This window comes from Esox lucius, chromosome 5 (assembly GCF_011004845.1).
Source record: "Esox lucius isolate fEsoLuc1 chromosome 5, fEsoLuc1.pri, whole genome shotgun sequence".
In the NCBI taxonomy this organism is placed as follows: Eukaryota; Metazoa; Chordata; class Actinopteri; order Esociformes; family Esocidae; genus Esox; species Esox lucius.
The window spans coordinates 12,769,148-12,781,790 of NC_047573.1; the positions used below are offsets into that span (position 1 = coordinate 12,769,148).

General features: G+C 39.3%; 1 protein-coding gene across 4 annotated transcripts in view; it reads left to right on the forward strand.

Moving 5' to 3' along the window:
• Positions 1–12,643, forward strand: part of prkg1b (protein kinase cGMP-dependent 1b) — a 141,098-nt gene that overhangs the window by 82,769 nt on the left and 45,686 nt on the right. For all 4 annotated transcript variants that reach the window (XM_020046261.2, XM_020046262.2, XM_020046260.2 and 1 more), the window contains exons 4-5: positions 7,992–8,097; positions 10,705–10,768. In XM_020046261.2, the coding sequence (XP_019901820.1) occupies positions 7,992–8,097; positions 10,705–10,768 (170 nt within the window). The remainder of the gene's footprint in view (positions 1–7,991; positions 8,098–10,704; positions 10,769–12,643) is intronic.

The following is a 12,643-nucleotide window of genomic DNA, read 5'->3' on the forward strand; positions in this document are numbered from 1 at the left end:
ATGTCAGGAACTGATCCCCTTCTTCATTCTGATACCCAGTTCTGCATTCCTCTTGCCATCACGTTTGTACTTTTGGAGCCAAGAAAAGGGGGTATTGAAATGGCTGAAAAACAGGTGTAGTAACATGATAATAAATGGATAGTCCCTTTCATAATCCCGTATGTCTTTAAACACAATTATTGCGTCATGTTTTCTGGTGTAGTCAGTGTGACAGTGTAACAGAATGAATTTCCTTATGTCTTTTCACCAATAGTATATGAGAGAGTTGGACTGGGAAAGGGAATATTCCCAAAGGCATACTGATTATCAACCATAGCACTTTCTTTCTAAAATATATTATTGCGCCTTGGTTCTGGTCATTTTTTTTTAATCTTCTTCTGATCAGCATAATTTCTTGTTCTGTAATTCCTTGCCAGTGGCGCTGCACTTCAAGTGCAACACTATAAGCAAACATTACATAGACATTGAAGATCCGAATGATGTGGAAGAATATATTTATCAGGTACAGGTGCTTTTACACATTTTCTGTGCAACTCTTTAAAGGTGTAGGCTAGTTGCAGCTCATCCCTGCCACAGAGTTATTTTCTCCCTTCATGTTCCTTGTATGCTCCTCTGATTTTATTGACCTGATAATGTTGCACAAAGTATTTTCAATATTAAACATACATAATTAAAAGTTGGAAACACCAGAAGCTATTTCCACAAAGATTTCCAAAATAAACCGCCTAATAATGTGTTGTTTATTTTGCTGCAAACCGTGCCATCACATAAGGGCCATTGAAATGGTCATTCTGGGTACTGCGCTATGCAGAATGAACAAGCCCAATGTCAAGCTATGATAACTATCAACTTTGTGTCTTCCCAGAGGTGGAACTCTAGTGTATGTCAATCAAGTACTGTCTATCGTAAGTAAGTCTACAGAGTATAGTTCATAGGCTGTACAGCGCAGCAGCAGATGAGTAAGAAAAGTTACGTGGAACGAACTGCATCTATCCTGTTCCGTAAAGAGCCCATAGAGCACAAATACACATGCAGGATGTGATCCAAAAATTCATAGACGTTTCTGAATCTTTAGCAAAAAATGTCTTTCTTTATAATGCTGTCTCCGCTTCCAATGAGAGGGAGAGAAAGACAGAATAGGAAGATATGAGTTTGCGGGGGGGGGAGTGAAATTGTTGTTGACAGAGCACAATGCCTGGGTTTCTTCTGTCAAGTTTAATCAAGAACCTTTTTTGTCAGATGTGTTCTATTGTGATCCTGACAAATAAGCTGTTGTAAGTCCTTGAATTTGCCATCTCCCCTGTAGATGACACCCCAGGCTTATTGACAACAGGGCCAGGCGTTGACTTGGCACTGACGAGGCCGTTACTGTATCTGCGTGTGGTTTATTTCAATACCATCCTCGCATTTTCAATTACGTAGCTACGTCTTGGTGCAATTTGGTGTATCCTGATTGGACGGGTCATGTCAGAACTGGGTTGTGCAGCCCAGACTTTGTCTTTTAAAGGCAGGCTCAACCAAACGGCCTGGTGTGGATGCTGAAAGGAAACAGCACGGCAGGTTTCCACACCAACTTAGAACCGTGATAAACAATTTCACCTCTGTTTTGGTCCTGCTGCCGCACCGATACATTGTGAAACAATGTCTTGCGCCTCGCTCATCTCAAAATCTAAGGCCCTTATTGTGACAATGGCATTTTCTGGAGTCTACTTTTATTCGCTGAAAGTTTAATTGAAATTTGCAGATAAGAGCGACCTGGATATTTTGTGTTAAGCCAAATTGCTGGCATTTGGTCTCTGTCAGGGGTTGTACCTTTCTATCGAGGTTTTCATGCGGCTCAGGTCTATTTATATACCTGCCATTTCATAATCAGCAGGGGCAAGGCTGCTTACGCCATCACCTTATCATTTTTTTCAAAACAAACAAGGCATTTCATTCTCTTGATTAATACTGTGGTATACTGTATGTTTGTGTGTATGTGTGTGTATATATATATATATAGATAGATAGATATATGCTGCCAAAATGTAACAGCATGGATATTTGCTAAATATTGTCTTTGGGAGCAGACACGTTGCTAGGAATCCCATGCCCCTTGAAAAGGCCTGGGCTCTCTCACTTAGATGACATTGATGTTGTTACAATCAGTGGCTCCTGCCGAGCCATGGGCCATGTGAATCAGCTCCTGTTTGGGAGAGCCAATTCTTCCCTCCAATGTTTACATACAACGTCACTTTTGACCTATTTGTGTTTCATCGTCCCAGTTAAAAGGATTATTTAAAACAAATTGGGCCGTGTGAGCCTTGACTTGGTCTTTATCTACAGTATTATTTCAATGATTTATCAATGGGATTCAAGTGTTGGGATACAGCAGATGTACTCTCCAGAAAATTACACTGTTTACTGTGACGGAAAGTTCAGATGTGACTCATTTTTAACAGACTGACAGGCACCTTAGCCAATTAGCACCCTCCACATGCGCACTTGACCGCTGTCCAAAAGGAATCTTTTATCATTTGCATTCATTTGTCACTGTTTCAGTGTTGCCTTATGTCCTCTAACCACATCGAGGACCGTAACCACCAATTCTTTCTGTCGTTTTATACTACGACAGATATAAAATGTCCCTGTTGCTGTAATCTAGAACTCAACATTTGAATTATGCAAGAGAAAATGACAACAGTAATGAATAATTAATATGGTCTAAACAGGTGAGCACATGTGTTGCAGACAGCAGGTTTTTGCTGGTGGTACTGCTACTGTACCACCCCTTCACATACATTTTATCATATTTGCAAATAGACCAATTGTATCGCACTGTATATTTGGGAATTTTGGTAAGATTTTTTTCTTTTTATTAAATGTATCTTTAAAAGTATCTTTACAATATTAAAGATATACCGGATACCCTAAGAAATATTCATCCTAAGAAAGTGAAATATTTCAATAAATGTAATATTGCAATTAAGATCAATATCCCTGAACCATTCATAATTTGTTCGTGCCAGCAAAAATATCTTATGAGAAAAAATAAGCAGAAATAAAATGTAGTTATTATATGTGTCTTGTTCCATTGAATAACTTTATTCTTTTTATTTTGGTGGGGTAGAAAACATTGGAATTTATCTAAGACCATTTCTTCACACAAAATCTTTCCAGGTCCTTGAGGTCCTTTGATGTGTGCTTTTGGACTTCCTTCAATTTAAATCAAAGAGATTTCAGTCTGGAGACTGAGATGAACATTGCAAAATGTTGATTTTGTGGCCAATTAACAATGGCTTTGTGGACTTTCAGGTCACTGTCTTTCTGGAGGATACCCTTGTGGACATGTTCGTGGCATCCAGGTTTTTGGCTAAAATGTCCTACTACTTGGCTGAGTTCATAATGTCATTGACCTTAACAAGGGCCCCAGGACCAGGGGAAGCAATACAGTTCCATATAACATCAAAGAACTTCCACATTTTCCAGAAGGTTTTAGATTTTCACAATTAAGCAAATAAATTGGCATGTTGCTTAATTTTAGATCTGCAGACATTGTGACTGCTAGATGAGGATGCAGCCAGTTCTTTAACTTCCCAGCTGTTCCCATGAATTCTTCTCTGGCTCCCAAACATCCTCACTTTGCTTGGTAGTGAGATGCACTTGTGTCCTCTACCAGGCAGGTTAACCTCGATTCCACTGGTTTGAACTGTTTAATTATTGTCCTAATAGTGATAATTTTTCTCTTTTCTTTTGCAAATTATTTGGCTTTCACAATGTGGTTAGATGACCGATTTTAAACTGTTCTATTATATTTATATGAACTCTAAGTGGTGCCAATCCTTTTCACACCAATGAGAATTTATTTTACTTCAGAAAAATAAAGGTTTTATGTCTGGTCTGGTGGTCTAAGCCGCTGCTTTCAGTGCACTTATACTGCTGTAACCTTGGATTTAATCCAGCCCACCTCTGTTTTAGGCAACAACTCTCTCCTCTCTGTTTTCCAACTATAAAGCATGAAAATGCCCCACAAAATATATATATATTATTTTAGCTATGTTATTAGCATAAAATAATATAATTTTCCTCAATTTTGTTTGCATGAAGTATAGATCATTGCCAGTTTTTATTTTATTTTGCACAGGCTTTCTTTTTTATTGAATGTACAATTAAAAGCCAGTTTGTTCCAGTTCTGCTTGTTTTTTAGTAACTAGACTGATGGTGTCACCACATTTGCTTAGGTCAACATACGTGGGGACAAGATAACTTGCAGTGACAGACTTTCTGAGAGGAGGTTCAGGAGCATTTAGACTGCACATTATCCATTTTCATAGCCGAGCTTATTAGATATACCATTACAAAGGTTACTGTGAATAAAATTACCTATGTCCTTGCGTGGCCTGGTGGTTTGCGCTGCTGCTAATTTATTATTGTGATCTGTTCTTAACCAGTTCAAGTAGGATCAAACACTATCTGTTGACTGTGAAAAAACTGTCTGATGCACTCTCACATTAATGAGTCATAGATACTGATACTGAAATAAATAGCTTATTTCTATTCAAATGTGCATGATATACCACTAGTGAACACAATGTGTAGCTCTTTAGGTAGGAGGTCAGATACATCACTCATTCTAACAAACCTGTAACGACTGAGCTGATGATAAAGATCAACAAATGACAGAACTATAAATAAAATATTTTAAATCCTATATAAATGTTTGCTTTATTGTGCTTTATTATAGCTGTTAGTTGACGGGTTAGGTAATGGTGTCCTTGCATCCTTACAAAACAACATTTTGCATGTACCAGGATTAAGGATAATGTTTTTAAATGAAATATAGCTCAAGTCTCAAACCCAGCGGATTTGTAGATGTATGAGGTAAACATTCAAGGTAGAATTCTGCAAACATTTGAGTAGCATCATAATTATTAATGCTAGCACACCATGTACCTGCAAAACAAATATTTGTCATGTAGGGTGTATGCCTTTAAGAATCTGCTTCCTAATTTCAAAGACCGCCCGCAGAAATAACGGGGATTATTTCAAACATGTTATCCTTTTGATCACCTTTATATGATGATCAATCATTGAGTCCATTACTCGTTCAATTCATTTCAGAGTTGTTACATTTCTCCAGCTTGAGTACATTGCTCTTGACCATAAAAAGTGTTCATTTGTTTTTGTTTGAGTCACGTGGTCTCCTTTGTGTAGATCTTGTGTCATAGCAATTCAGACCAAAATTATATTATATATTATATATTGTGCATTCCCAAATGGTTTCTGCTACAGAAATATTTGCTTTTCAGTGTGAATGCATCTGAATTAGTTCATTTGTTGTGACCCAATATTGTGTCCGTAGATGCTCTAGATGTTCTAGTCACTATCAGTAATATTTTAAGTAACTATCTCATAACCCTAACCTTAACCTTTATCCTAACCCTTCCTTTAACCTTTACCCTAAACTGTATTCTAAACCTAACTCAAACCTTAACCTTTATCCTAACCCTTCCTTTAACCCTTACCCTAAACTTGATTCTAAACCTAACTCTAACCCTAACCTTTATCCTAACCCTTCCTTTAACCTTTACCCTAAACTTTATTCTAAACCTAACTCTAACCTTAACCTTTATCCTAACCCTTCCTTTAACCTTTACCCTAAACTTTATTCTAAACCTAACTCTAACCTTAACCTTTATCCTAACCCTTCCTTTAACCCTTACCCTAAACTTGATTCTAAACCTAACTCTAACCCTAACCTTAGCAAGCAGTTGCTTATCAACAGATATGTTGCTGAATGTTTGTTGATTGTATAACTATACAGAACATCTACAGATAAAAATTGTGACTGCCAAAATAGTTAACCAATGTCTTTCAGAAATGTTAACAATAATAAAAACACATACAAATACAGTGTCTCAAATTTTCTGAACTAAGGAAAACTGAGCTCAACTCGGCTCATCAACTAAGGTTCCCTAAAGACCTTTCAGTCTTCTCCGTCTGTTACATAAATGCTGCATGTACAGTACGCTATACATTATGATGCGTTTCATGGAGCCAGGGGACTGAAGCTATAACCCAATTGTTTTTTTCTGGGATGGGATGGGCACCTATTTCCATAACGTGTGTAATATTTTACTTACTCAACAACTAATCCATAGAGAACAATACAATTATTAACTAATCTCATTGCCTGCATAATTTGCCCTAAAGGTACACAATACACATATTAAGTAGCTAGATGCAACCGGTGCAGAGGGGCAGGTTTTAGTAGCCTAATTATTTTTCATTTCTTGGATCTCACTGATACTGTTTTAAATCAGAACTAGGACAATACAACTCTAGCTAGGAAGTGAGCTACAGTTTCCCCTGTGATTTGAATAGCAAAGATTTAAATCAAACTGAGCAGAGCTGCTATAAATGAATTGTGAAATAGGTTATCACATTTACCACAATTCTTAACATTAGCAGGACTTTTATTCGCTCACTGACCATGTGTGCTTTAATTTATTGAAAGCTTGACATTTTGGGCCAACAGCAATTGACAATAGCAATGGAAAAATTCTGATCTTGAATTACAGTGTTTTTAGATTACCATATTTGTTGAAAATGAATAACTTCACCTATAGGTGTGGCCGGGAGAAAAATATGAATTGAATTCTTATTATTCCCATTGATGATTATTATTGTTAACATGGATGCTGAGGGGATTTTCCTGCATGCAGCCAGTCACATTATCCATAAACAATGCAAAAGGTGTAATGGATAATTATCTAAATGGCTGGTCTTGTCTTAGACCCTGTCACACAGCCCTGGTCTAAGGGGAATCCTGTCCTCATCTAATAATAATAACTTGGCATATTTCCAAAAAGTGCTTTGAACCTCCCCGTTATGAATTATCATACCTGCACTGTAGTCAGGGGGGGATTACTCCTCTGTCACGCACGCCATCCAATCGAACACCCTCAATCTGTGCACCACAGAAAACGATCTATTAAGGGACGTCCGTTTGCGTTCACAGACAAGAACCAACACAGCGGCCATTCAGAAGGTTTCATATCTCCTGGTTGATTCATTGTGATTAGTGTCTCTCTGTGCATATACTTCGCTGTGCATTTTCCTACTTTCTGACTGACACCATGTTGTTAAGCCTGAGAAAAGGTGCTTGGCGAGGGAATGGCAACAATGGTTAGACGTCTTAGTGACTGTGGTGTGATGGATTACTGCTGGAAGGACAGTGAACAGGTTTTTAATTAGATTCACATTTCAAAATGTTAACGACTGAATGTTACATTCTCCCTTTGTTGATGTTCCATCTTTATATGAGACTCTATGTGGCAAGCCCCCACAGGTATTCCATCCTGTGATCTGATGGTTCTTATTTCCTCTAATGTCTTTCTGTTTTCTCTTCCTCAGCCCTCTAATGTCTTTCTGTTTTCTCTTCCTCAGCTCTCTAATGTCTTTCTGTTTACTCAGTCTCTAAAGTCTTTCTGATTTCTCTTCCTTAGCCTCTAATGTATTTCTGTTTTCTCTTCCTCAGCCCTCTAATGTCTTCCTGTTTTCTCTTCCTCAGCCTCTAATGTCTTTCTGTTTACTCAGCCTCTAAAGCCTTTCTGTTTTCTCTTCCTCAGCTCTCTAATGTCTTTCTGTTTACTCAGCCTCTAAAGCCTTTCTGTTTTCTCTTCCTCAGCTCTCTAAAGACTTTCTGTTTTCTCTTCCCCAGCTCTCTAATGTCTTTCTATTTTCTCTTCCTCAGCTCTCTGTCTTTCTGTTTTCTCTTCCTCAGCATTCTAATGTCTTTCTGTTTGCTCTTCCTCAGCCTCTGAAGTCTTTCTGTTTTCTCTTCCTCAGCTCTCTAATGTCTTTCTGTTTTCTCTTCCTCAGCTCTCTGTCTTTCTGTTTTCTCTTCCTCAGCATTCTAATGTCTTTCTGTTTGCTCTTCCTCAGCCTCTGAAGTCTTTCTGTTTTCTCTTCCTCAGCTCTCTAATGTCTTTCTGTTTTCTCTTCCTCAGCCCTCACTAATGTGAAGTTATGGGCCATCGACCGCCAGTGTTTCCAGACTATTATGATGAGGACAGGCCTCATCAAACATGCCGAATACATGGAGTTTCTAAAGAGGTGGGCTCCTATGTCTCTCTTTGTCTCTCTCTCGCTTTCTCTCTCTCTCTCTCTCTTCCTCTCCCTCAACCTCCCCTGAGATGCCATTCGAGCGAGGACTGTGGTTTGAGTGACAGTGTCTGACGGTTACAGAATCACCTTCCCCCTCTTCTCTTTTCCTGTCAGTCATGTCTGGGTGCACTGTTTAACAAAGACACTTGCTGGATGCATGTTAAAATGAACATCAGGTGCCCTTCAGGTATTTCACATTAACCTGTATCTATAGATTTTTCTGCACCAGACCTTGCTCCATCCTTCCTTTTAATTAGTATGTTAGTCGACCACAGTGAACGCGGAGAGGGGCCTATGGATTGATCTCCGTCAGTCAGTACACACGAGTGCCACGTAATGGAGCATGGCATGCACGATCTCAGACACCATTAGCACAGTTCTGAATAAACTTGAGTTAAGTGTCTTGCCATTGAGATCCGCCATTTACAAAATGACACCTCTTGGTCAGATTGTGGTACTATGACTAGCAATTGAATGTGCAAACATTTCGCAAGTCCATCCCTGCACGATGAACACAATACGCCAAAAAGGCCCATGGATTTTCCGTCATTTAGAATGTAGAATCCTGCCTCAAACATTTACAAGACCGAATATAAACAGGGACGTCACTTGTCTCCTCCTCCCTTTCCGAATGAGACGGGAGTAGTATTAACTAGCCCTGGCTGGGGGGGAGAGTCCTGCAGCAGTCTAAAGCGAATATGAGGAGGCTGCACATCAATGCAAACTGATATACAGACTGGTGAGAAACTTTAAATGGGGAACATCTCTGGCACTCTGAACGATTTTGGAACATCAACTTAAAACAATAGCTGCTGATGTCTTCTGGTCGTTTATGTTTCTATTTATGTTAGTAGTGCCTCTAAAAAAAAAATGCTACAAATCGACTGATCTGCCATAATGTTGATATGCTGCGTCCATGGACAAAGGTTGGGCTATGCAATATTCTTTAGATTACAGTAGCACCATAATTGCAACTATTCAATAAAACCGATTCATATGAGCGTGGTCTGGCCCAAAACACACATGCAAAGTGAACCAGTCAATTATATATTTGTATTCTAACAACATGCGGTACAGACATAATGACCACATGACGGTGATGTCAAAAGGCCCATATTCTCACAGTACCGCTAAATCTGTTTCAAGCATGCTCAGTATAAAGGTCCTGCTGACTCACTTGATAGGATCTTTCCGCTTTACAGCCAACTGTTCATATTCATCTCAGACCAACATATTTACCCTCAGTGGACATTAAGCATACAGAAGCCTCAGTGACTCAATGATCTCAATAAAAGGTGGGACAATAATAAAATCCCCCATGCAGAGCAGACACCCCTCAGGGTGCCATATAACAATAACGAAAGACAACGTCATCCCCGATTAAACGTTTGGCTCCCCGTGAATTCGACAACAGATGTTTAACCTCAGCCACTGGGTACAACGTTCTCATCATTCCTCCCGTTGGAGCTCAACTGGTCTGTAGGTGGCCTGGGAGGGGAGTTTCCTCCAGTCTTCAGAACCCAATAGATCATTGAGGAAGACAGAGGAGAGCATCTCTCCTCCCAGAGGCCTTGCTGTGCCCTTTACCGGAAAGTCTGGACCCAGTGATGTCACAGAAAGGGGGAGGAAATTGATTTGGATGAAGTCATCCTTTAGTGGTAACAAAATATGCCTTTCTCCGTATGCATTGGCAGCTCCAGCCAGCTGGCGCACCCGGGATGAAGTCTCAAACAGTCTGGTTATTTGAGAAAGTCGTTCATTCCTCTGCCGGAAGTTGCTTTAGTGTCTTTCATGGCTCACGTGCGCTGTAATCGCTGAAAATGCATTCAATTTGTAAGATGTATAAAACCTGTAAGATCTGTTCATACCGTTTAATTCACAATATTTGACAATGTTTGTTTGCGTGTGTGTGGGGTTGGGGGGCGTCATGTTTGTAAGTGTGCGCCTTCACTAGTGTGTTTGTGTGTGTGAATTACATATTAGTCCATGTCATCGTGGAGCATGCCAGAGGTATGTAAATATCCATGAATCTACCAAGAAAGCCTTCTTGAGCTTCCTGCCAGCTGGTCTCAGGCTCAAACCCCAACCTGTTGTAAAAGAGGGAAGAAAAACAAACTGAATGTCCCCACGTGTGAACTTTGAACTGCGGCTTACGTCTGTGGTGATTCTGCACACATTTCTCCCACTTCAGATGATGCTGGTGGTAGAGGTTGGTGTGTTAAACAGACAAGGATCAGTTGCTTCCACAGCTGTGTTTATATAGAGTACCAGATGTTTTGTTTCTGGCGCATTGGTTTTTGGGTTAACATTCAGAGATGGATGAGTAGAATGACAGAAAACAGAGACCATTGATGATGTAGGATTTGTGTAAACCTAATGTGTCTAAACAGTTTCAAAAACTGTGGTGGGCTCGGCTTTGCAAGTCATAAAGCTCCACAGCACCTAGTTCTGTTAACCAGCCAAAAACAGCATGAGCTGTTGGCTTCATCTTGTGTCCGAACGCTCCAAAACGGCTAACTCTCTTTCTTTCTCTCTCTCATTCCTTTTCTTGAACAGTGTTCCAACATTCCAGGGCCTTTCAGAAGAAATCCTCAGCAAGCTTGCCGATGTGATGGAAGAGGTGAGTTTCCAAAGTGTCCTGGTTGAATTTAGTGACATTAGCTCCAATTAGCGGAGTTGACCGTGGGTGCTGATGAGTTTGAGTCTGACTGTAATTGGCTGTATAATTGAGCAAATTCTGCACATTTCCCTCAATTAGGAACCATATCGATTCATAATGATGAATTAATGGCCTGTGATTATTATTATACTGTATATTCACATTTTAAGTGGACGTGTAATTTGTAGTCATTGCAGTCTTCATAAAGTGGAGTGGTAGTGAGTTTCAGGTCTCCTGGGCCACCCTGGGTTGACCCTGTCACTTAAATTAATTGAGGTCTCATCTCCCCAGACACAATCTCAGGTAAAACTCACTCTGACAACCTTTGGGCCATTACATATTCCTGAACTTGTGACATAACAAGTAAAAACTAAACTAAATCTAGGACCCAAACCTATTTCTATTCGGGTCAAACAGAAAGGTAAACATTTCTGGCCCTGGTTAGATTTTTAATACAAGATCAAATATGTTTAGCTTCTGGTTGGTAAAATAACTCAAAATGATATCTTACATTGGATCTATTAGGGAGGGGACATTTCTTTGTGATGTGTACTGTACTGTGTTGTTTCTTTGATATAATTAATCTGTTTCAACACCACAGAGATATAAAGGTAACCAAACACCTTACATAAAGTGTAGAAAGTTTTTTGGTTTGGTATTAACTATCATAGTTGACTCTATGATCTATTAGAGACCTAATACCACCACCACCTTGCTTCTTGGTTGGTATGAAGTTCTTCTGTTCAAAGGCAGTGTTTCGTTTTCGCCAAACATGGCATGTGGCATTGGAGCCAAACAACTGTAACTTTAACTCATCCTTCCACAACACAATGTTCCAGTAGTTTTGGTCTTCACCCAGGTGAGGTCTGGCAAACATCAGTCGTGTCTTGACATTCTTTTTTGGGAGCAGAGGTTTCTTCCTTCCTTACCTCCCATAGGCCATGATTGTGCAGACTCTTTCTGACAGTTGACTAGTGCACTTCGACATTGATTATGGCAAGAGAGAGTTGTAGATCCCTTGATGTTTCCCTGGGGTTCTAGAGACTTCTATGAGAATTTTTGAGAAACTCTTGGCCTGTTTTTGAATGACATGTAGGTGATCCATCAAGCACTGGACTGAGGTAAATTGAGTTGTTTGGAAATGGTAACTCCTCCCAGACTCATGGGCATCAAAAATCTTTCTTCTGAGGGCCTCAGATAGGTCTTTTAATTTTGCATGATGTTTTACCACAAACCCATTGTGGTAACACCAAACCAGACCAAGTTTCTCATCTTCATGCAAGAATTTTCTAGTTATTTGCACCTGTTTGGTGCAAAGTGTATCCATTTTGTGTAATGGTAAAGGTAGGGCTGTACTTTCTTTTCACCCATAAGGAAATTGCATTTCTGTTGGTTTTGATTGAATGAATGGTTTAATTTTTTGTGAAATTGGGTGACCTTTATCAATTAATTTGGTTTGAATATAGCTCAGATATGCATGTCCAAATATGTGAAAATAAAAACCACTTTTACGGGAGTGTACCTACTTTTTTACCTGACTGTAGTTGAAACAGAAATGGCTAGTGGGCAAAGAGTCCCATAAAAAAACATACAAGTTATTTCTGCTTAGGGTGCAACACCAGTTGTTGAATCAACCTTTTGTTTTTACACTGGGCACTGCTGCATTAAAGTACCTTTTTTAAATGAATGTTTGCAAGGTATAACTGTTAAATCTTTTGATAAATTAGATTACCTTTGTCTGTTACTGTTAAAATCAGATGTCCATGTGTTCACGTCCTCAGATCAGATTGCTAAACATCTTCTTAATAGTAATATTAATAGTTAACCTATTCCTCC